Below are 25,654 nucleotides of genomic sequence, written 5' to 3'. Positions count from 1 at the left end.
GTACAATGATAAACGAAGGCGAAAACATGAAATATCCAGAGTGTGGAGATCAGGGGGTTGTTCACCGTCTGTGGGGTCTTTTCAGAAATTTTCTGGATGAGTAATTGAAACTGATCACTGAGAACTTGAAGATGGGAAAACTTTATAAGCAATGTTACTTGGAAAACTTAATTTTTAAAATTATTTTATTACCATCTTCAGATGAAATACATTTATATATTATACTAAACAGTCTTTCTTTTTGTTTTGAAAAGATCGCTGCAACTTGAAAAGACCACTTAAGAAACTATATTTTTAACGAGCCGAAATGGATGCCATAGTTAAGACATTCAGAAGCAAAACAATCAAAGCTCCATAGAATTGAAATCTCAGATCGATAGTTTGGACATTCAGAAGCAAAACAATTTGCAGTAAAAGAGCACTAAAATAAATTTCATCTCACCGCCGAACATCAGATCGCACCGAAAAGCATACAATAGATATCCGTTCCGTAAGAGCAGCACAATACACTTCATCTGGAGTCCATTTGGGGGACATCCGAGTGTTCGGAGATGGCTTCGGTTGCCCGGGGACTCTGGCAACTTTATGACCGAGAAACATTTGTGACTAAATGCAGCTGCAAATGCAGCTACCACCGCAGGTTGGTCGCATTCTTATGCAAATCGGGTTTGGGGTGCCAACAAAGGAGATCATGATCATCATAGACGCTCCACATTTTGTTAGCGATTGTTAGCCGCTTATTGTTTGGGCCAGTTTATGGATCGCCAATTTACGACGGCTAAGAAGGAAACGTGTCGAATGACACAAAGTGCTACCAAACATTAAAGTAGCACAAGGAAAACACATCAAATCCTCAACTGACAACATGTTAATTTCCCGATTGTTTGCATTCGGATTCCACCATGCTCCTCAATTAGTTTTCACTTTTATGCTGGAAAAAACTTCGACGACAGACCGAACATAATTGCAACAACTTAGGAAATCACAACAAACAAGCAGCAAAACAAACTCGAATTCAGCCAAATAAAAAACCACCGAGGCATTCAAATTGATTACAATACACACTCACAAAATCCCGAGGATGAATCCTGTCTTCTGAGGTCTTCTGATAAACATGACTTGGCGAAAAGTTCTGTTCAGTTTGTTTGGGGCTGATGCTTGTTTTTATTGTTTAGCTCGTTATCAAGTCAAAATAATCAGCAGCCGGCCGTCGACTGCGGCAGTAACAATTGTCATTGTTAAAGGCGAGCCGAGCTCACAGGAGCCAAGTTCAAGTCCATGGCAAATGTGCCCCATCATGTCGGGCCAGTCAGGCTGGAGGTTGCAGGAGCCCCATAAAAGTGAAGCTGCTCATCATCGCCACCGAAACAGAAACAGAATCACCCGAAGCCAAAGCTGCACCAGACGCCCCGAACAATGCAACATGATTCGCGAATTATAAACACCACGCGCTGAACAAAGTTATTTTTATTTAAATTACGAATGAGTTATACCCTTGGATACGTCAAAAATAAATTATATTACAGATAATTTTGAAAATGCAATAAACAATTAAATTTTATTTTAAACTAATTCATATTCCAATTCACTTTACAAAAAGATCTTCTTGTTTTAGGGTTATTTTATTTGTGATAATTTTTAGCAGTTCCATTTTTGTATCCCTTCTAAATTTAAATAAGCACAAGCTGTATGTTTTGGTATACTATACCCTTTGAAATAGAGTATCTCAACCATCATTTTCGTATATTTCTGGAGCAATATAATCGCAGGCTGTCTGAAAATTAAGCAGCCGCCGCAGACAAACTCCGGACTTTTGCTGAAAGTCCCCGCTCGGTAATTGTGGCAAGTGGTGCGCCTCTTGTGGCTGCTGTTGCAGCTACTGCTTTCCACTTCACCGTGGCGAACTGCAGCAGCCAACTGCAAGCTAAAACTGCAACTGCAACTGCAAACCGCAGCTAACAACACAACTCTACACAGAAGCCAAAACGTGTCGTCCTTTTGAGCCACTTGAAGTGCTGCCCCTTTAGCTGAAGAGTGTGTCTTGATGTTGCTGCCGTTGCAAGTTGCTGCTGCTGTTGCTGCTGCTGCTGCTGCAGCCGTTGTTGTCATCATCTTGGTACGTGTTGCAGGAGCAACAGCAGCAACAACAGCCTCGTTTTTAATTAAACAATGTAAGCAGCAGAAGGCAGGGAAAAGGCGAAAAAGCAAAGCCAAGTTCAAGTTGGCTTGTGTGAGTTATGAGTTGCGCAATCACGACTTCTTGTCTCTGCCCAAAAACGCAGTCTTCCTCTTTTCGCAGCTGGCTGATTAAGTTTTAGAACAAATGAATTAAAAAACGTGCACTTCCCTTTTTTTCCTTGCTTACCAGCGGCTACCGATCGTGTTGGCTCGTTGGTTTCGAGGTGTGAAGTAATTTGGCCAAAAGGGCTTTACCTGATTTAGCAGTGGCAGCTGCTTTTCTCCTCCGAGCCTTTTGTGTCCGCCGGATTTTATGAGTATAGGAATTTCAGGCAGCTGCTTGGAAAGTTCTCAACTTCTTGATTCCATTTACCTGTGAATAAAGAGAGAGAGAGAGACAGGAATGTGAGCAAGGTTTTAAAGCTCCAACGATCTCTGTGTAAAGATAAAATATTGTAATTCATTTAAATGAACAAATCAGAGAGAGATCGAGGCTAAAAAGAACTGTCCACTTGGGAGCCAGACAAAGTGAAAAAGCCAAAGCCAAACGAACGAACTCCACGGTAGATTGTTGTGATGTGATTACGTCAAAATTATTAAAACAGTCTCGAGTAACTCCCCATGCACTTCTCATACGTACTCGGGTATGTCATGTTTCACAATTCGTCTGCTGGCTTGATCGACACTGATCTCAGATAAGACAGTCAAATAACAAACCAAAAATACTATAGCCGAAAAACCGAACAGCAGAGACAAGTGCATTTGCATCAGAGAGATATCCCCGATTCCCCATTCCCCAACCCGTTTTCAAGTCTCGTGTGAAGCAACGTTTTCCCAAAATGATGAATAAAAAAAATCAAAAAGAGATGCTGAGAATTTATGAATATGAGTTTGGGGTGTACCAAACAACTTGTTGAAAAATATGAACAAATGAAAATATTTTCACCAACCAGGCCAAAACATAAATGTGCATTATATAGACATTAAGTTGCCTCCCCAAGTCAAGACTGTCAGCATTGTCTGTTCCCGAGTTTTATGCTTTGACAGGCCATAGACACAACCAAAAGGCTGATAACAATGCCATTAGTCCCTGACAAAAGGCAATGCAACGACAATTGACAACAACGGGGTATCCAAAAATTATCAATGAGAAACTGGGGAGAACTGTCCACGTTTGGCCAAGAAACGGTGTGAACCTTCTGGGACACTTACCGAAATGAAAGTTAATTAAAAGAATTTACTATAGATTCTTATACATTTGGATGCTAAAAGCTAAATATCATCGACTGAGAAATGTATTAGTTTTTAAACAACTGAAGTCAGTAAATATTAATTCAAATTAAGTAAATATTTAATCAACAATAAAAAAAGGATATAAATAATTATTATGTTTATACCGTTTTAATTCTGGTTACAGAATTATCCTAAAAGTTTCCCAAACTCAAATATTATTTTATATTTAAATATAATATACATCACTTCTTTCAGTGCATCCCTGCATAGTTCTGCTTCCAATTGTGATTCCTCTAATCGCTTGCTAAGCTGCCAGACAAAAACACACGGCTTTGATTATTAGATCGCTGAAGCTCACAGAATCCGTTCTGTGGGACTGTTCTTTTCTTGCGAGTTCTGTGCGAGAGTTGTTAGCATTTCCTAGAAGCCAGGCCGAGTCAAATGCTGACCACGTTTTGTCCAACGCATCCGGCCAAGAATCTCGAATCTGGAACAGGGAGCCGAGGAGTTGGCTGGGAACACGTCTGGGTTCGTGTAATATGCAAACTAGCGAGTCTCTCTGCGATAACTGTACAGATAGGGTTTTTCTGCAACACACTCGCTTACAAATTGCAGGCAGTACGAGGGGCGATTTATGAGGACCTGCGAAATCACGGCACGATCCGCAAGATCAGGTAGAATACAGGTAACTACTGCGCTTGCGCAGCTGTTGCGAAAAGGATTAGGTCGCAAATGTACTTGCCTAACTATCGGTGGGCCAGAGATAAGGATAAAGTTTAATCCACCCGCTCTACCTGTCTCACTCCCTTATCAACTACCTAAATTTGCATAAATACTTGGGTTCGAAGCACCAAGAGCACATTCAACCAACAGCAGCCTTCAAGGAAGCATCGCATTCATCACCTACTGAAAAAAAAACTTAAAACAAAAATGTCTCAAATGCACAATACCGTGTTTTACAAGGACGCTCTGGAAATAAGCCTGCCACCGATGGAGGAACGGGAACCGAACTATATCGACAACCTGCACATTATATTCTTCGAGCAGATCTTCGAAGAGATCGATAACCTGAGCGATCAGGTTAGGATGGCCAGGGCATATCCGCAATTTATGCCCCAGATCCTCAAGTTCTGGCAGCGGCGATTGCACTTGATCATTGGACCGAATACACCATTCCTGGGAATCCTGGACATCGAGGACTATGTCTTCTTCATGGAACACATGGCTGATAGCTTCACTGATCTCCATGTCCACGATGGCGTTGGTTCCTTTGCTGAGTTCTACGATTACATCACACATTTGTGCGACATCAACATCACAAGGTTTCCCAAGGTAGAGACTTGCATATTGGCAGGAAATCCGAACACAGTTGTGGATGAAGATATCAGGGATTTGACAGTGATATTGCCAAATCTTAAACGCCTTATGACCTGCATGAACATATCTGGTTTGTACATGCGTGGATTCAAGAAGTTGGAGGAGCTGATTTTCAACTCATTGTACCACTCGGTGCCACTGGACAGCCGCTGGATGCAGGATATCTGTTTGAATATGACCACACTGAGGGTCCTCGACATCACCGATCAGTTCGACAGTTGCGTCAGACTCGCCGACATTAAGTTGCCCAATCTGGAAGTACTGAAAATCAACCTCAGCACAGTCGAGTGCATTTTATCGGAAGTATTGCAGTTGCCCAAGTTGCAAAAGTTATCCGTACGATTCGATGATTCCCGGCAATTGAATGCGGATGAGGAGACCATCTTCCAGCAAATTGTGGTGGCCAAAAGCGATCGGATAACCAGGATTGCTCTCAATAACGAAGTGGTGCAGCTGCCAGCTCGCTGGCAAAACAGCCTGGTTTTGGAGCTGCCCAAGCTGAGAAAGTTGGTGTGTGAGAATTGGTATCACAACGACTTCTTCCTGGAGCGCCAGCAGATGCCCTGCCACCAAATGGAGGTGATCAGCTTCAGCGGCTGGGAGATCGTGAGGGAATATCAGCTCCTCGAATTGGTCACCGAGTGTGTCAACCTGGAGCACTTGGCTCTAAATAGCTACCACAGCAACTGGGAGAAACTGATCAAGTTGGAGAACATTCGCAACCTGGAAAGGAACAAGAAGCCCCTGCAAGTTTTCAGCGACATGATGTGGGGCAACTTCACACCCGAGGAATATTACCACTGGCAGTGCAACAAATATGTTCAAGTGACCTGCGACAACAGCGAATACGATTACCAGGAGGATGGCTTCGAATTCGATTTTGAGTAAAAAAAAGCTACTCATTAACAGCGGATTGTATATATACACACTATCTAATATTTTCTATGAATTTGTAATTTTTTTTGTTGTAAATAAATAAAACGCACTGGCCAAATCAACGCAACGCAACGTTTTTATTCGCAAACACTCCTCGATTGCAGGCAATTTTCCACGAGGCCTCCTCTCCCTCGGAAATTTATTTATTTCGCATTGCAGCGCTTTAGGGTTTGGCAAATGGAAAAATCAACACACTTTATGGCCAGCCAAAAGATTTAACTGTGCTCTGGGCCCCAAAGTCTCGTGCTTCTTGGACTCTCCTCACATATGGCATGACCTCCACTCACTTGGCCAGTTAATTTTGCGAGGCATAAATTATTTGATTTGATTGAGTCGGAAAATGAGTTCGCAAAGTGCCCAAAGCTCTTTGCCGACTGCCTAACTTAACTCCCCGATCCGCGCACTTCCTAACTGTTGGCCAACTTGGCAACCTGGCAAAGAGTGCTGAAGTTTGGCTTTGGCTTTTTGACTTGGGTTAACATTGGATTTTGGCTCTATGACTCCAGGGCTGGCGCATTAAATGCGATTTTAAATAACCGAAATAGTATATGTACCCAGAATGTTTCAAGGGTAAAGAAAAATTGAGTAAAAATATCTTTTTGAAAGAAGTAACTATTTAGTTTATACGACTATAGTAAATTGCTAACCAATTTTGGAATGCATCAGTTTTGTATTTTAATTATTAATGATTATCCAATTAAAGGAGTTTAAGCATACCTCGACTTTTCAACCCATGCGTACTTTTATGCGAAGGAAATTAAGCAATTTTTTAAAAACGTGCAGCCTCCACAATATTTACATAACTTTTCTTCCCAAAAACTATGTCTTTGGTAAAAAGACCTCAGTTTGCTTTCATTTTCCAGCATTACGTGAGTCGATCGGTCTAAGTTATTGGCCGCACTGGCAAGTCAACACAAAGTCAGGTCTGAACTAATTTGTGGCCCCCATCGCCCCATCGAGAGATTAAAATGCAAACGAGGGCAGTCAGTTTGCTTTGGGCGACTCGGCGACGACAGTTTGAAGTGGACAAAAATTTAGAAATAATGGACTATTAATTTATGGCCAACAGAGGAGAGCAGAGAGATCGACCGACCGACCGACTGACCAACTGCAGTTGCCATTTCCGAGAGCTTTTTTCGATGCCGTCGAACAGACCTTTTTGGCTATCGACGAGTGTTAGCCGCATATTTATGGGTTTTTCATTAATTGACTAATTGCAGGGGCCGCCGCACACACACGGGGGGCTTCATCGCTGACAAATGCACCACTTAAGGCCCAAAACTAATGCGACCCAATTAAAGGCGGGTCCGCAACATCATCGCACTCTAGCCAACTCGGCCGCTTTGCCTAATTTCTCTATCAATTTTATTTAACATGACTTAGCACTGGGGCACACAATTCGTCATGGCGTTGGGAAGCCGACCTCTACAACCTGTGCCAAGTGTGTCGAATTTCTAGGTGAAATTGGAACACAAGACTACCGAGGATTTACCAAATCGAAGCGGACCAATTCGTTCGGAGCCATAACTATATGGATTTGCGGAGTTTCGTGAAGCAGGCGTTGTTAATGAAATCGAATCGAATCAAATTAAACGAAATGCAGCGGCGGACTAGCATCAAATGATTTTACCATAATTAAATTAAACATAAAAGGTCGGAGGCTCTTAAGTGGTGTACTGTGTCGGATAAGTCCGATCGCTCTGACCATAAATACGGCGATAAGAAAACGCGGCTTGCGTTTGATATTGTCTTCAAGTTGGTGAAATGCAGTGGCTCTTGTTTTCATGGTTAAGGTGAAATTAGAGCTTGTAATGATAGGTGATCAATTATGAGATTTCGAATAACTAATGAATAATTAGAGCTCATTTAAGGTTCTCAAAAGTTTGTGCACTTTTCAGAAAGAAAGCAGTAACTTGAAATAAAATATTATGTGGTGATGTTTATGTTACTTTAGTAAATTTATTATTTCCTGCCTTCAATAACCAATCGATCGGTATTCTTCTACGAAGTTACAACCATGAACTGGCTTTCCAGGTGGTCTGCCAAGTTGATTTGCATTGCCGAGACAAGAAAAAAAAAACACAGCAACGAAAATAACACAAAACATTAACACGAGTGTCAACAAACCTTAACGAGCTAACAAAATGTTTGGATCCGACGCCAGTTTCCCCCGTCGGCGCATAACTAGCTAAACGTTGACAAATCGTTTGGTAACTCTATACTTTTGTAATGCAAAAGAGAAAAGTAAGTCCCTATTTTGGGTCTACGCACAATACAAAAACCACGGACACAGGCGAACAACGCCAACGAACTACAAGATAAATGCTTACAATTTTATTGCCAAACCGAAAACTTGACGTCTTGTCGTTGGTTTTGTTGAATTTGCTTGTTCGATGCTCGATCGCCTGCCTGCCATTTGTTTTCGGTCAATAACTGCTAAAAAAAACACAAAAAAAAAGAGTAAAACTGCATCCCCGAGTTGCAGTTGCAATTGACATTTCATTGATTAATGCCAGGCGAGCCGGACCCAGACGGTCATTGCGGCAATTGCCGCGGTTCGATTAATTTGTCACTTGGCAAAAACTTAATTACCCCGAAGATTGTCATAGCTGACTCAGTTGGAGGCCACTTTGATGGCTGGTGTCTTTCGAAAATCGCGTGACGTATCATAAATTCCAAATGATTTAATAATGTGAGCGACACAAACTCAAGCCGCATTTTTCATGAAAGCGGTGTTTGCACGAAAGAAAAGTGTTTTCTAAAAAATATATTTGTAAATATTAAAATTATAATTATTGAAAAACTATGATTATAGAAATAAGAAATAATTATTGTATCTTGGAAATATATTATAACTAGTTTTCTTTTATATTAGAAAACCTTTTAGAAAAATTCCTTAACATTAAGTTATATTCTACACTTCCCAATTTTTAGTTCCATTTAATATAATTTTTTTTAGAGTGTAATGAAGCGGATCAACAGCGGATCGATCGACAAACGATCATCTGGTTTATGATGTGCTATCAATGGCCTATCGACGGCGGCGATTTTTGTTCTATCCGCTCATTTGTAGAGCCATCAAAATGCTAATTGAAATCGCTTTTCCTTGCCGCTTTTCCCTGCCTTGCCGCCTTTCATCTGCTACCGTCGCTGCACCAGAAAATCAAACAAGCTGCTGATAATACTCCAAATCGAAGAAATTTAGTAGCCGCGGCGGCATCGCATCAAAGCTATCGCCAACTGTAAACTGTCAAATTTAATAACTGCATCTAACAATGCTTAAGAAGCAGCAAAGTGCCCAAATTGAATATCTTCAACCGACTTAACGATCCGATGCACTCACTGGCAGCTCAGATTTGCATTTAAATCGTCTAGCTACCGCCGATGAATTCGGTGACAAAAGACTTTTCTTCCTCCACTTAATTAATTGAAAGCGTTCGCCTAGGTTATTAAAAACAAATTTCCAGCATTAAATACGCTTATCGCTGGACGTCGCTAATGAAGACATCAACGGAGGCGCTGCGAAACAAAAGACTGAGGTGACGAACTTGACGAACTCTTTTCGAGCATCGATTCAAATCAGTTTCAGTCTTGGTTTTAGATCAGGCAAAGGAAACTATGTAAATTGTAAAACTTTAAGCCTAGAAAGAAGGCAAATAACTATAAAGTCAACAACCTATAGAATTGTGAAATAGTATAAGTATACTCAAATGTTTTAGAATGTTAGAAAATATTTTTTTTATTGGTTCTTCTTAAAATAAAAAATCTAGGCTTGCACCTAATGAAAAATCCTTGGCTGGCCGTTTTCCAAGTTCAATTCCAACGAAACTTCTTCGTTTGCAAATACTTCAGCAGCAAGAACTGCGAAGAGTGCAACATTTTATAGCTCGAGGGCACGTGCATGCAATTTTCATTCATACATTATTCATTCATAATGCGCTTGGGCTTTTCACGAGGCTGAAGGCAAAGTCAGAGGCTAAAACTGAGGCCAAGCAAGAGGAAACTGCGGAGGGATAGCCATTCACATATGGACGTCTGTCTGGGTCTCTATTTACCATTTAACTTTTTGCCTGTCTCCGAAACAGACAAAAAATAATTGCCAATTTCAAGTCAATTGCCTATTTACCCTGGTTATGGCTAATAGAGAAATCGTAGGGGCAATCATCCATGCAAAGACACCAAAGAGCCATGGAGAACTATGAGATAAATGCTGGGGGATTCCATTTGCATAGAACCAACAATTGAGGTAATGGTGAAATTTTCGTAATTGGACCCAAACCGGCAATTACTTTTACACCACCGACCACAAAAGCCGGGCTCAACTTGTTGACAAGCGCATTTTTAAGGTGGTAACTCAATTTATTTATTTAAATTTCGCTTTTTTGCACAGGAAGTGAGCCGAGCAAGTTGACGCCAGGCCAGAAGACAAGGATCCATGTTGGTTTTGATTTATGTGACACACATAGTTCACTCGCAATGCATGCATGATTTTAAGGGCGTTGCTCTAATTGAAATTGCAAATTTTTGGGTCTTGCTCTGGAAAATTAATAGAAATTTTATACAACTATTTTCCGTGTGAAACCCTTGACTCTGTCAAATTTGAGATTTATGAATCAGGCAAGGCAGTGACACTTTTATTAATTGAGGAATTATAAGCTGTTAATCCAAGATCCCTCGGTTACGATTATTATGAGAGATGTTCGTCGATCGAAGAGATATATAGTACCAACGTTTGGGCTAAAAGTTGTAATCTTAGCCATTCAACCTGTGTGGCACGCCCAATAAAACAATATAAATTGAGAAAATGCTCAATAAATATGACCACCTAAGAGAAAAAAATATTTCTAATAAATTTTCGATCAATTTGCATAAGATCAATGGAACGCGTTATCGTAAATCACTACGAAGCCAAGCAAATCCGATCGAAATAAAAGTGTCACCTTATATATCCGCTTATTAGATGCATAAGTATCTAGACCCCAAAGATGTTGACGATATTGATGATGATGAAAACGAATGCCGCAGTGCCACACACAGACCTCAGGCCAATTGAAATGTTTTCGGAAAATTTACGACTAGAAAAAGGAAATTTTCTAGGCTATTAAATTATCGAAATCAAATCAGCTGACCACCAGCATGATTTGGTAAATGGATACCACAAATGGGAGAGTATCTTTTAATCGAAAATGCATAATGAAACTCGCTTCGGCGAGACGAAGCTTACATGTATACCCTTGCAGTAATCACAAATGCATAAAGACTAAACAAAATCTGAATTAAATTAGAAAAGTTATAGGCTAATAATTAGTGAATTTTATCCAATTTTCAGCAAACCCGGACAAGAATACACTTTATGGGGTCTTAGTTGTCTCTTTAGCTGCGTTGCAATCTTCTGACTGAAATTATAATCTGGAAGGGTATAAAAAGGAAAAGGGGTTAATAAAATACTGACAGCTTTGAATTGATTAATTCATTTTATTTACCATTACTATACTTTTTAAACATTGAGGCAGACTAAGTATGTTGGAATGCAAGAACTTCGCAATAGTTACTCATACTTAGATTACGTGTCATTAGAAAAATGTTCACTGTTCAAATGCTCTGCGTGGGATTTTTTATGACTTATTTTAAAAGCAATTCTATTAAAACTAAACACTGTGTTAACAACGCCTGGTCACATCCTTCAAAATATTAACGAAAGACCCATTAAAAGGAGTTGTCCGGGGTAACCATCAAGTAAGCCACAACTACGACAACAACATCAGTTGGCAGTCAATGCTAATGAATGGAACGCGGTTTGTAAATTTTCTGCTAAACGAACGAATGAATGAATGAATGAATAAGTGACTGAATGAGTGACTGACAGCCAAATGGCAGAGGAGTTGCTTTTTAATGAGCAACCCCTTGGCTAACCAGCCAACAACAGAATCTTCAGACGTTGTCGTCGTCTTCTCTTGGCCCTAAGGCATATTTTCAATCTGCGGAGTCTGGAGAACCTAAGAGTCTCTCATTAATTCATTAAATGGTGTTAAAAACGGAAGCCAGCGTCAGTTGCCGTGAAGGACTTAACATGGTCAATCAAGCGCCAATCGCGTTGATAGACCAAGAAAAGAGCCGTCACAATTGTGAAGGCTGGAATTCAAGATGTGTTTAAGATAATCAACAAGTAACGTGATGAAGGATGGTTGATGACACATAAAGCTTAGCTTTAAGGTGAAGACTGATTTTGCATTTAAGAATTCCGAGTGTTTATATAGGGAATTCCAACGAAATAGTTATTAACTTTTTAATTTTTCCTTAAACTATTCATATCAACAATGCAATTATTTTATTTTTGGTCCGATGAGTAAAATCTTCATTGATTTAATTTTATTATCATCATTTAACTGTCATAAGAGTGAACCCTTTCTGTGCAACTTTAGAACTCAAGTAAGAATTGTCAAATCACTTGGAATATCAAGTTAGCAACAAATTTTGACAATCTCTTTTGTTTTTGCCAATTTTGGGGTAACCTTTGTTCTATAAAATGTCATTTCTCAAACTTATATCTTTGACAAAATATAAGCTCTATAAGGTGTGAGCTAATTGTGCTGGCTTTTGTTTATTGCTGTTGTTTGTGTCACATTCTGAATGAGCAATTACAGTTAATAAGAGTACAAATGTCAAATGGCCATGTGGGCGACACGGCTAAGTATAATTAATTTGACTTGGGGGCTTACGTTTCGCTCAGTGTAAGACACTTGAACTAATTGACAAGTTTCCATATATAAACATTTTGTGAATGAAGTCGAGTTTTTGAATGGAGAAGGGGGTAAAATATGAATATGATTAGAAACCAAATTGTGAGCAAATTATTGTGTGTGTGAGGAGAGCTTAGTGGGCGTTTTCAACTGGATGCTCTGTCTCTTTCTCGTCATTTTTCGCTGTCTCTTTTCGAGTTTTCATTCACAATCTAATGCCGCGCTTGATCCACACCCACATCATTTAAAGTGGAGCAGCTCAAAAAGGGGCTGTCCTTGTCTCTTTCTTTTTGAAAGCCTCCGTCTCTTTCCTCATCCCTTTCTCCACCTGCACCCTTTCCATCGTTCTGTCTCTTTCGGCAGGCACAGCTGCATTATTTTGCAATTCAATTTGCAATCAGCTGAGCGAGCGAGAGGTGAAGATACGAATTTATCAATGAAACCACCCACGTGAATCTATCAGTATTGGTGAGTATCTATGTGGGTTTTGTGTGGGTGGCGTTGGCCAAAGCTTTTTTCTAAGGGGGCGCCAAGCTTTTGGCGAACACATAGCTTTCGTTAATGTTATTTTTAGCCGGCCAGCTTTCCAGCTAAAGCTTTCAGGATTGAAAGATGAATTTGACTACTGTCAATTCTAGGAAAATCCTGTACAGTTTTCTGCTTCTGCAATAAATCTAGTTCGAAAACGATTGCACAAGTGCAACGAATGACGCAAATGGCAGAGGTATCCTGCTAAAAGGGTTTTCAAAATGCACTGAGATGCTTAAATCTACCTTGAGGGTTGAGATCAGCAGCGCCGGCAAAGTGTGTGGGCTTTGGGACTGAAAAAAAGCCCACACAAACACTCACACACTTAGAACTTGGCACGCTCTTGTACACTCAAGAAAATACTGCTCTAAATATTACAGCTTTAAATGTAATATGACTTCTTTCTGTTAAGTTCATTTTTCTTTAAAAACATAACATATAAAGCCAAAAATAAAAGTAAAGGACTAAAGTAAAGGAATTATATTAGAATTGTATTGTTAAATAATAATATATATATATATAGATTTCAGGATGCTCTTTGGAAGAACTTCGTTTTGTATATCCACACAATTGAAGATTTCCTTTCAGTGTGGGAAAACGGCTTAAGAGTAATCCAAAGGTGTTGCAGTCTTCCACTGGGCGATAGAAGCTCACCGAGAGAGAAAAGCACTTTGAGGCGTTGCGGGGGTTGTGTGTGTGGTGTGTGTGCTTAGTGGTGTTTGGTGTTTGTTGTTCGCTGCTTGTTGCCCCATCGGCGACAATCCTCCGCTTATGTGTGCGACAGGGACGGCTATCTTAGCCCGTTCGCATGTACAGTTGTGCCCACACACGGCAGTAACAACAACAACAGGAACAACAAAAGCAAGAAAAACAACAAGACGAGGCATCTCAACTGGGCGACAGATCTCTAAGTAAGGCGATGATCGGCCCACGACTGCCACGCACACTCTGCAATTCCACAGATACACAGATACAAGTCCATGTACACTGTACGGATACAGTGAAACCGAGGCGAAACAGTCAAGGCAGCGCTGCAAAGCGAAGCAAACCGTATTTTTTCTATACCGCCGACAGTCGGACGACGATTCGAATCGCAAAAAAAAGCAACCGGAAGGAAATTATCGTCTAATAAGTTACCACAGAACGCAAAAAGGGAGAGGAGTATACGTATATATTTTAGCCCGATTTACGCGCCCTGTGCATGAGATCGTTAAGCGAATTAAGCCGAAAGATACCCCGTGGCCCAATATCTCGGCCAGCCCATCAAATTGCGTGTTCCAAATCAAAATTGCATAATCTGCAAAAGCCGGCAACGAGTTTGGGTTTGAGTTTCGCTCGCTCGCCAAGATCGCGATTACAGCCGGTGGATATCTTTCGCGTAATCGCAGTAGCTCCGTCGCTTCCTTTGACTTGGCCACGTTCTTATGGCCGGATCTTATCGCTTGGTGGCCATCTGCAGTTGCCGATGCAGTTGGCAGTAGTTTCACTAGTTGCAGTAGTCCCAGTGAGTCGCGCGTGCGTTTGCCTTTTGGCCCGCCTCGTAATTAATTACAAACGCAGTCGCGCGCCCCCCTTTGCCGGCAAAATGCTAAAGGGGAAACCCCAGCGATCCTGCCTATTTACGCGCCCAAATCTTGATTCCTTGGCGTAGCTATTCTGCGCTTGCGTGCTCTGTCGTCGCCGGCTTGCCTCTGAATCGACGACATCTGATTGCCTTTTTATGGCTGGTAAGTATCGCGGCTGAGCCTATATTGCCCGCGCTTCCACCATCGACATCTAAACAAGTATATTAATGGTTGCCACTGGGCGGGGAGTTCTCGGGTGCAAGATGCTCGTTCGTTATGGCCTCTAATGGCCTTTAATTGGGGTGAAAATTAAGTTTTCTTAAATAAATACGAGTATGGCTGGGTAATTTGGCCACAGAACAATTCATAACTGCCATAATGCTTTAATTCGAACATGTCAATTAATTGCAGCTCTATTTGTAAACACTTATAATTCCTCTTAAAAAAAAAAAAAATAAAATACTCTTGTTATCAACCAATAAATGTATAGTTGTTTCAAAAAATTTCCGATAAATTCACTAAAGAATGAGATCATTTCTCAAGAAAAGCATTGACATTCCTTAAATATTTTGTGGAGCAACTTTTACCAAACACAATTTTTATGCAGACCCCATTTGGGATGAAGAGCTAATCGGGTTTTAAAAAAATGCATAGAAATTTCGAGAAATTATTAAAATATCAGCAAAAGATAGAACATTCTTTGTTATTACAAGTTTGAACAATTTTAACCTTAAAACCTATGTATGTTCGTCTTGAACTTCATTAATTTGTGACTAATTATTTTCCTTAAGCATATTAACTAATTGGCTAAAACATACACGCTCATTTTTATTAAGTAGCATGTTGAATGTTAGCTAGTTAACAAAAGACGCTGACGTGCAGGACCCACGCGATAAAACTTCTCACTCTAGATGCTCGACAGGTGCTTAAAACAAATCAATTAGCGCCGTCACATTAAAAGGTTAAATGTCGCACACACACGTTTCCCCGGCAGCGAAAATACGTGTGGGGGTTCTGGTCCTGTTGCAAAAGGTCAACCGGCAATCGGCAGCCGCAAATTTGCTGCAACAAGTTAAAACAGCCTGGCTAATTAAACACATCGACTTAACGGTTATAGCTGAAGCTCCCAGCGAAATTGTGCTGTTAAAACGGAGTCGCTGCTGGCATTTGTGTGAACCCAAAAAGAGGGGGCAGAGAAGCAGCAGAGAATCCTGGCAAGTAAAAGGAAGCAGGACTCCTCAAATACCAAAGTTCAACCGGACTGCAAATGAAGCTTCTGTGTTTCCCCTATTTGATTCAATTAACAGAAAGCAGGACTTTTCATGAATGAAGTTCAAGTAGAGCAGATGCCGAAAAGCTTTTTCATTGATAAGCTCAATTCATATTCTACTCATTCATATATTTACCGAGCATGGCCAGGAACTCTCCGGCAGGCAGCAAAGAGCAACAGGAGCAGCCGCAGGACATCCCACACACGTGGCAGGCAATTGAGGAAAAGGGCAAAGCACCAGCGTCCTGAATTTGAGCTCCCGAGACTCCTATCAAGTGGAAAGTTTGAGCAGCTTCTAGCGTTTTCTTAAACAGTAGAGAAAAAATTTTTGGAAAATTTCTTAAACGCATTTAAAAATAAATTGAATTTTGAATTTACTTTTAGCTTTTCTAAAACTTAAAACACATTTATCTTGTTATAGTGGCAATGGGGACCACTCTGCGTATGAGTACTTAAAGCATATTTTATATTTATATATTTTTATATTTTTATATTTTATATCTATATTATCATAACATAATTTTACTATAATATTATAGTAAATTATAGCTTATTTTTTGCATGTTTTTACTAAAGACTTTAACCCACTGCTCCGTTTTTGCTGTTTATCCAGGCTAAACTCCTCCCGCCCCTCCCTTTATCCTCGTTTCTTAGTCAATGGTATCCGAGAATGTGGGCGTTTAATCGCATCTATTAGCATCCTAGTCGAGCATTTTCTTACACGCCCACGTGGGAAATTATTTCCACTAGAAAATTGACTACAAGTGGAGAATATTTGCGAGATAAAGGCAGGCAATCAACAGGTCCAGCTTGGATAAACTTAATGTGATAAGCCCCCTGGCCGTCGAAAATGTCCCTTCTGCTGTTTTCACCTGCTAGTTGCTGTTGCTTTTGCTGTTGCTGTGCTCTCATTATTGTTATTATTGCGCCATTGTTTTCAAGAATAATAGAGAAGATAGGGAGGAGGACCCTCCATTTTGGGAGCTGCTCTTTTGATTGATGGCGGCCACCTTTAACCTTTAAATGTCATCGCAGGGATGAAGCTGCTGCTGTGCAACTCTAATTGCCATTTAGCGATGGAGAAAAACGGGGGCGTTTTAACATTTGCATGCTGTGTGTTTTTTTTAAGTTGGCTTTCTGAAGTTCGGTGTTTCGGCCCTTTCAGTGTTTGGATTTCCAGGAATGCCGCAACTTTTTGGCCAAATGTCAGTTGTTAAGTGATAGGTTGCTAACGGAGATTTCCTTTTCGGTAAGCAGGTGAACTTTGATAACTTAATGGCGCCATTAGAAGATAGCAAATGTTTTGTATTTGCTAATTAAATATATTTGAGTATACATTTGCATTTATGGGCTTTCTACACAAATTTTTGAGGACCTAAGGATTTGATCGAGATTAACTATTGAAAATATTTTCAATTTATTCCGAAGTGTTGGTATTTTAACTTATTTACGAACCTCCCTATACTGAACTCCACTTATCAGGTACAACTAGGCGTATGAATAATTATAATAAATTGCTCATACGACCTGTGATTAAAACCTATGATTTACAAATAAAATTATTTTAAAAATGTAAAAAAAATTTAAAAAAAGTCATCCGAAATGGCAGTTTTTTGGGTGAACTTCGAAAAACCCTAACCTCTTCAACTCCACTTGAACATCAGGCCTAACTGGCGTATGAATAATTACAATAAATTACTCATACGACCTGGAATTAAAATCTATGATTTACAATTAAAATTATTTGAAAACAAAAAAATATTAATAAATATCATCCGAAATGGCCATTTTTTGACTGCACTTCGAAAAACCCTAACCTCTTAAACTCCACTTGAACATAAGGCACAACAGGCGTATGAATAATTATAATTAATTACTCATACGACCTGTGATGACGCCAATGGCCACGGAAAGGGAAAGCCAAAAAAACAAATTGCTTATCATCGCTGATAAGCGAAATACTTTTGCAAAATACACACATGCAATAATGCAGAACTATTACGTAGATTTTGGCAAGTTCAGTGGCACAATTTCCGCAGCTCTCCGCGTTTAGTGGCATTTTCATTTATCCCCATCTCTTCGATACTCATTGCTTCTCACACTCGCTCCCAACCACCGCCACCCACAATTGTTGACATTTGCTCTGCTCGGAATCGGAAATGCGGGCTTTTCACTCTCGCACAGCCACCCACACATTGAGGCGGCCGGGGAAAATTGGTCGAGAAAAAGAGAAAGAGAGAAATGTGTGTGGGCCAGGACCGAGAGCCAGATGCTTCAGTACAAATAAGAATCAAAGTTACACTCAGACAGAGGCACAATACAGCGTTCGGGCGGCAAATAGATGATGGCCAAAAGCTAAACACACATTTTCAGGCATTTTCCGATGCTTCCGACGCCGACGCAGCCGATTTGCCGCTGTTTTCATAAGGTTGTTTTTTTCACCGATGGCCCGAGTTTCCCATTTTCATTTTCAATTTTCACCGCTCGCGCCAGTAGCGTTTCGACGGCTCAACAGCTCGTCTCGCAACTTTTGGCAAAATAATCGAAAAACACCGCCAAAATAACTAAATCGCGCGCGTCTCGCAAAAACTAATTAATCAAAATCAAAATTATTTATTTGAATATTTATTATTAGAAATTAAGAAAAAAGCCAAATAATAAAGTGAAAAACGGTCGAGTAATTTTTTGGCAAACATTAACTGTCGGAAAATTATCGCAAACAAAATAAAATTTATAAATTGCCGCCGGCAAAGTGAAATTATATAAAGCATCTTTTGATCAACAATTTTAAAGTCCATTTAAATGTGAATTTTTGAGGGTCAATTTTAAAAAATAAAAATATAAATTCTTATTCTAAGTGTCCTAATGTGATTATCAAAATCTAAGTGTTTATCTACTGTAGTGTAAATTTACTTTAAGCATTTTATATAAATGTTTTTTGGTGTTACACTTATACAAATATTAAATAAATTAAAAGAGGTGAAACAAAATTTACAAATCAGATAAAATTAAATACAAGAAAAAAGGTACAGAGCTTAATTCCCTATTTTATATGTTGTATTTTATATGTCGTATAAGTTAAGTTTTAATTGTTCTCAAATTAATACAAGATTTTTTTTCTTTTCAGCTTTTGCGCAAACTTCAATCAACTTAAGATACAATCAAAGTAAATTGGCTAAGACTGATTCGATATTTTTAAAGAAAACAGTGAACATAATCAATCAAACCGTAACAAAAACGTGAACAAAGTGCAAAAAAATGTGTCAACTCAATTTAAACTAACCGAAAAGTGATCGCTTACCAAACAAATGGAGTCTCGTTTAATTTGTTCGTGTTTCAATTTTTTGTTTCCAAATTATTTTGTTATATTTTCGAATCGATCAACGTGCAAAGCGCCCAACCACAAAAATGTTGCTGACAATGCGTCGTCAAAATGAACTGATTGTAGGAAGCCAACAGCATCCATCAGCAACTTCGGCGACATCATCATCGGTTTCGAGTGGAGCAGCTCCACCTGAGATACCTGCACAAAATCTAAGTTTAGTGCCACCGACAACGGCAAATACCACATCGGCTGCCACATCCCAGGATTCGCTAAATACACCCACAACTCCTCTTCTCGGACTTAGTCGGAATCCTTTGCAATTTGCACCACCACCTGCACCACCCATTGCTGTGGCAAGTGCGACGGCTTCTGGGCCAGCTTTTGGCTATTATCAGAGTGGAGGTGCGGCACCACCGCCACCACCAACGCCACACCATCCGTCGTCAACCAGCGAAGTTGCCGCACAACCGGCTTCCGTTGAGTTAGATGAATACGTAGACATACTGCAGGTACAACAACTACTTTTGGACTCATCAGCGGCAGCAGCGGCGGCCGCGAATAATCCCCCGACAACTGAACAATCCGTTCAACAACCGCAGAATCCAGCAATACAGCAGCAGCAGCAACAACAGCAAATTCTTGCGAAACCGCGACCGCGAATTAATCTGCAGAAAGCCACGGAATATGCCGCTCAATTAGCTCAGGGTAAGGACTGAAAACCCCCGACCATTATTACATCCCAGATCAGCCATTACTCCACTATCTGACCCCTCCAGCCGAGTCCTCATCATCGCCCGGTTCGCGTCGAGTTCTGCTCGATTACCCGAGTCCCTATTTGTACGGCAATCCCTATCATCACCATACGCCGCCAAGTGAGGACCTAGTTGCCCTTTGGTTCGGCAGCAATGGCACAGGTGAGTCATCACCTCAATGGGTCCCCTTACATTTAATTATCAAGTGCCGCCGATGAAGCATAATTATAGATACTTGCCACATACAGAAATAATCGATTACAAAAATGGTGATAGACCATTAAGTATTCCTTTAATATCAAAAAGAAAATTGGTGATTAGATTGATAAATTTATTTAGAAACTTTAATTAAGTTGAGAAATCACCTTTAAGTACTTTTAACTATCAGTAAAAATGCAATTAAACCGAACATCGCGAAAACTCCTAGCATGTTCGTTGTCAATCAGCAATTTAAGCTATTGCATTTAACTCAAATATTTTTAATGGTTAAAAATTTGCCAATTTTCCCCGCCAGCCAATCAATAACTCACGCAGGACGGCTCATTTTCCCAGGGTATCGTGACATTTCTGTTAGTCTGTCGCCAACATGGGAGTCAAATTGTCGATCGGTCGGCGTTTCATCCCCCCAAACGTAACCCCCTCCCCTCTCATTACATAACTCACGGTCTGTGCACTCCATGTTGGAAATATGTCCATGATGCAGTTACTCAAAAACTATCTCGCCGGCTATAAATTGCCAAAATTAATCTGTGAATGAGCTGACAGCCGAACTCCGGCACCCCTCTCTCTAATGGCTCAATAAATAAAATAGAAATAAAATGAGATTTTCGCGCACTTTAATGCCGTTCGCTGGCAAATTTTCGCTGGCGCCTTGGCGCCCGCCGTCTACTTGAGTTTGGTTTGCTTGTATTCGGCTGGTATTCGGTCGGCCAGTCAGTCAGTCGCTCTTTTGAAATGCTGCCAAAAGGCTGAAATTGAAATTTCAGCTGCAAATGATGCAGTGCGTCGTCCGGCACTCGGAGACTTTGCTCCGGCTGCGCCCTTTCAACAGGTGGCACAACATGCAACATGCAACACGCCGATCTTGGGCTGCCATCGCACGTCCCATCGATTACTCGCCTCGATTTCGACGTGAGTGCGCGGTTGGATCTTTCAGTTTTGCAGTGTTTTAGTTTTCAGCTCTTAGCTTTCTGTTTTGGTTTTTGGGCTCGTCGAATCGGATCGGATCGGATCGTCGTCGTCGGCTTGCCAAAATTAAGTCAGAGCGCCAAGACCACCCAAAGTGTGTCAATGTTGGCGCTGGGAAGCGCGCCACAGTGCGTACAAATTAAATTATACGTCTTGTGGCTTCGATCGAGGCCTAACGGTGCTATTTCCGCTTTGAATTCAATTAAAAATTTGGCTCTGAAGCGGTTAAGTGTCAACCAAGAAGGGGAAGGGATTGGTCAAATAATAAAAAATAAATATAAATATATATCTAAAGTGAAGATTTGTTATTGCCATTCTTTTATGAAAGTGGATAATAAAACCCTATAGAAACATTATTATAAATATTATCAAACATTCTGAAAATTGCCAATTCAAACTCTCATTTATACTTGGGAATTACAAACAACTTTTGAAACATGTTCTGCTTCACTGATTTCCTACAATAAATGTAGATCGTTTACGATTCCGTTCTCCTGGGATCCAATGCCATTTATGGCAAATTAAAGGCAAGCCCATCGCAGTTCTCGTATTTCTCCAGATAAAGACACGCCACACAAATTGTCTTAATTAATTAATATCATAAATATGCGACGGCGCTTAATTGCCGATGGAGAGCAGGCAGCAAAAAACAATAGCAGCAAAAGCAGCAGTAGGCAAAAGAAAAACAAATCTCTCATGGCAACTAATTAGCCAGGAAATGACCCCGGCTGACCGAAGGGGCATTCAACATTCAACATTGAGCATTCAGCATCCAGCTTGCGGCATTTGGTGGCATTCGAGGCACTCTCAGCTGACAAGCCGAGTGACCCTAATCGACAGGAAGCTGACTCAATCTGGGAGCGATTTGCAGACCAGGGCCAAATGCAGCTGCCACTTTTTTTTGCGATCACAACTTGGAGGCAGACGTCGACGAATGCTGCTGCTGCTGTTGCACTTCACTCGCAATCAATATTCATAAATCTCTTGGCAAGGGTTAACCAATTAATAACGTGACCCGTTTATTTTATTTCACTTCGCTTCTCGCCTCCTTTTGTCAAATCAACCTGGGTGATCGTTCCACGTTTTCCAATGAAAATCGCAGACAGAATCGCACACAAAGCCTTTCAGCATTTGTCAACGAGAGGCGACGTTGACACCGCCGACAACAAACACGAACGAATGAAAGCCAACAGCCAAGAAAACTGCAAGAAAATTAAGGCAACCATCCGGGCTCAATGCACACAGGGCACATTGGTTTTGGATGTTCTTAAATTCTGAAGAAGGAATGCTGAAATAGAATTCCGAGTGAACTTGCAGAATTTTGGACTGACAAGCTACTCCCGGGTTTTCTAGGATTTCTTGAAGCTTACCTTTGCCTAAAAAGATGTAACTCGTTTCTAAAATAAATGCAATAAAATAGCTTTCTTTGATGAAGGAAAATACCCTTAAAACTGTTCGTAGCATGAACTAAGCCAAAACCCCTTTAAATCCATTTTAAAAAATCAATGAAGATCAAAGATCATTTAGAACAAACTCCACTTTTATCGCCAAGTCAAACACCACTGTGCTGCGGCAGCACAACCTTTGTTACCCTGTGCCGAACGGAAATCGCTGACATGGACCACACCACAGCAGTCAACTTAGAGCGAAGCAAGCCCAAGGAAACCAAGCCAAGAAAACCAAGCCAAGCACAAACACAATCTCCAGAAGCTTGGCACTCAGCGAGGCTTGCCTAATGTTTAATTAAGGTGATTGCTGTGCGGTCACCTGGCGATGTTGCTGCTGCTGCTGCTGTTGTTGCTGCTGTTGCAGTTGGTGTTGCTGCTGCTGTTGGTGTTGCGGTTGTGGCGAACGACAACAACACCTCACGATCGCCAAATTGGTTTGTAAGGATAAGCCGTTCAACTTTGGGCGAGGGAAAAGTAAAAGACCTGTGTCAAATGCCTGGGCCAAAGGACATCTCCAATGAAACGGCCAGCAGCAGAATTTGCAGCAGCAGCAATAGCAGCATTGGCCTTAATGAAGATTAATTGCAATCAGCGAGCCACTTGAGCCGCGATTAATTGCAGGAACCAGTGGACATGGAAATGGAACCGAACTTCCTCCTAGACCGCAGACACTTGATGATGATGATGATGCCTTTTGGAATGGTTCACAAGTTCACGACTGCGACGACGGCAACTTAATTGCCATTTACATGGGAGGCAAGATTGTGATTGCTCCCGGCCAAGCTTTGTTGGTGGCACAATGCAGTTGATGGATTGCATTTGCCCCTCCATTTCCCTCCTATTTACATAATGGTACGATGCCTTTGGATTTGGAGATTCGTCACAGCGGCTAACATAATCGACTTGAACTGGTCCAAATCAAAAGTTGCGTTAAGCTCGCTATTAGCATTTTTCGTGTGGGTCGAAAAAGTGTGCCACAAATGGCTTCGTATAGGTCAACTTGATTATTATTATTTTATTTATCATTTCTGATTTTTGTTGTTGTTTTTTTTTTGCATTGTCACCTGCGGTCTGGAAGTTGGCGCCAAGTCTGCGCCGCTGGCCAAATCAAATCAAATCGATTCCGAACTCTAAAACGTATATATCGAAAGCCACAGCATGTGGGCTGATTTTTGGATTTTGCGGTTTGCATTCGAGTTAAGTTATAATTTGTGTAAACTTTTTGACAACTTTCAAGTAGGAATAAATTGGCATCACGGCTCTAAAAATACAAGCTTAACTCAGAAGCTGATGGCAAGAGTAGAACGTGGGATTTATTGGATCTTAAATGCGACTTAAATGGCATTAAGGGAATGAGACAGATCGTTTGACTATAGTAACATGTCAATTGGGAAAATTGTAGTTAATGACGTTGGTTGGTACTTGTCTAACTTGATTTATACACTTAATACGTAAGGTACGTATTGGCAACTAAAAAACATCAGAGCTAATTGTTTTTTAGTAATAAATATACAATAAAATATATAAAAACACAACCATAAATTATACTCAGACCATTGTCTAGAGATTATCATAACTCATAGTTTAATAAATATTTTGCAATAAACTGATTTGCTTTTTACTTTTCGTAAAACCACTTCTTAATACCTCGTTAATCGCACACCTTAATCTCTTGAACATAACAACAAATGCTAAACTCCTTTCCTAGATCCTAATCTATTGCTATCGGTTAAGTGAACTTCTTGATCTTGATAGAGTAACGCCCACACCTTGGGGGTCAACCTGTCGACGCCGTTTTGGTGGAACTCGGTGGCAACCCACGCACATGAATCTCTCTCTCGATAAAGAAAAAAACCCCTCAACAAACCCAAATCCCAAACCGCAATCATTTAAATATATCGAAATCAAACGAGTGCTAGAAAAAAGAAAAAACTATAGGCAGAGTTCAGTTGAAATTGGTTGGATTTTCGTTGAAAAACCGCAAAACGCGTTTTTCATTTGCATAAAAAATTGTCTGAGTCGGGGCAATCGAACATGCGGCCGACAGACAGAAGGACGGAAAGACAGACGAGTGTGTGCTGGGGACCAAGAGCGAGACGACCAAGCCCCATAGTTGATTTCATTCATGAGGCACAGCTCCATTCATAAGCCGAGCATTTCTAGTTTAAGGTAAGCCACACTGGACACCTACGATCTTATGGAGCCATGGAGCTGGATACAACCAAGACTTCGAGCAGCAGAACAGCAGAAACTGCTGCAAAAACTGAAAAAGTGCAAAACTGCAACTGCAACTGCACATTATTTATAACATTTTGCCGTTTTGGGGTCACATGTTGGCGTGTGTTGCAAATTAAATTTGCAAATTATAGGCTGTCGCTTGGGGTTTCCGGTTAACGACCAAAGTCAGTCCTCCGGATCAGCCAGTCGTCTCCCGCTCATCTCGTGATGCCACAAATGTGTTGCACCACAAATAAACTTCATCTGCGGAGCCCCAAAAAAAAAATATAATATCTTGAGCTCTGACTTTGGCTCAGCTGCACTTCATCACGCTCTTTTTTTTTTGATTTTTTTTTTGTTTTTGGATTCGGTGCGGGGGTCCTCCTCTCATGACAAACTCAATGGATATTCACACACAGCTGGGCCCAAATATGGCGCATTCGGCACAAAATGGAAAATGGTCTCGTCGGAACCGTGTTGGCCAGATTTGAGCATTTGAACTGTCATGCCCGGGCCAGCCAGCAGGCTGGATCACTCGTACTTGGCCGACAAACAGCAAGTTCCAGGCCATCTGACATTTTGAAGCGAAATGTCAGTCACAGCTCAGCATCCCGCCATCGTCGCTCTGTCGGTCGTCTGTCCGTCTGTCCATCTGTCCATCTGTCCGCTTTACCTTCCGTCCAACGACTTCAGTCTAGAGCGCTTGAACTGCTTGCTGATGGTGGCTCACTGGTGTTTCGGCTAGCGGTTAGCGGCCATTACCGCCGTGGGTTGCCCAAGATGGCCTAGACAAAGTACTTGACGAAAGTGTCAGTAAGGGCAGACGAACTCCAAATGCCCTTGAATTTTGGTATGAGGAAAGAACCAGAGAAATTAAGACTTGGAAATGATAGTAAC

At 40.8% G+C, this 25,654-nt stretch overlaps 2 protein-coding genes across 3 annotated transcripts; both read left to right on the top strand.

Moving 5' to 3' along the window:
- The first annotated feature begins 4,287 nt into the window (after window positions 1–4,287).
- LOC108087097 lies at window positions 4,288–5,774 on the top strand. Its single transcript, XM_017184278.2, has one exon. It carries the CDS (start codon window positions 4,342–4,344, stop codon window positions 5,674–5,676), a length of 1,335 nt encoding a protein of 444 aa, XP_017039767.1. The 5' UTR covers window positions 4,288–4,341; the 3' UTR covers window positions 5,677–5,774.
- An 8,252-nt stretch (window positions 5,775–14,026) lies between these two features.
- Window positions 14,027–20,139, top strand: LOC108087310 (transcription factor SFL2-like). Of its 2 annotated transcripts, none has more exons than XM_017184629.1 (3): window positions 14,027–14,719; window positions 18,955–19,857; window positions 19,929–20,139. In XM_017184629.1, the coding sequence occupies exons 2-3, from the start codon at window positions 19,236–19,238 to the stop codon at window positions 20,120–20,122; spliced, it is 816 nt and encodes a 271-aa protein (XP_017040118.1). In that variant the 5' UTR covers window positions 14,027–14,719; window positions 18,955–19,235; the 3' UTR covers window positions 20,123–20,139. The 2 variants fall into 2 exon arrangements, with proteins under 2 accessions (XP_017040118.1, XP_017040119.1); XM_017184630.1 differs by lacking the exon at window positions 14,027–14,719 and adding an exon at window positions 18,817–18,853.
- Window positions 20,140–25,654: the final 5,515 nt, after the last annotated feature.

Source organism: Drosophila ficusphila, unplaced genomic scaffold (assembly GCF_018152265.1).
Source record: "Drosophila ficusphila isolate 14025-0441.05 unplaced genomic scaffold, ASM1815226v1 contig_791, whole genome shotgun sequence".
Lineage (NCBI taxonomy): Eukaryota > Metazoa > Arthropoda > Insecta > Diptera > Drosophilidae > Drosophila > Drosophila ficusphila.
The sequence above is the reverse complement of the archived record's forward strand: the minus strand, read 5'-3'. Positions and strand labels throughout refer to the sequence as shown.

Bases quoted from the DNA above. Each gene is read 5' to 3' on its own strand.
- LOC108087097 (XM_017184278.2), top strand. From the start codon at position 4,342: ATGTCTCAAATGCACAATACCGTGTTTTACAAGGACGCTCTGGAAATA.
- LOC108087310 (XM_017184629.1), top strand. From the start codon at position 19,236: ATGTTGCTGACAATGCGTCGTCAAAATGAACTGATTGTAGGAAGCCAA. The intron at 19,858-19,928 runs GTAAGGACTGAA...TGACCCCTCCAG, and splicing joins TGCCGCTCAATTAGCTCAGG to CCGAGTCCTCATCATCGCCC.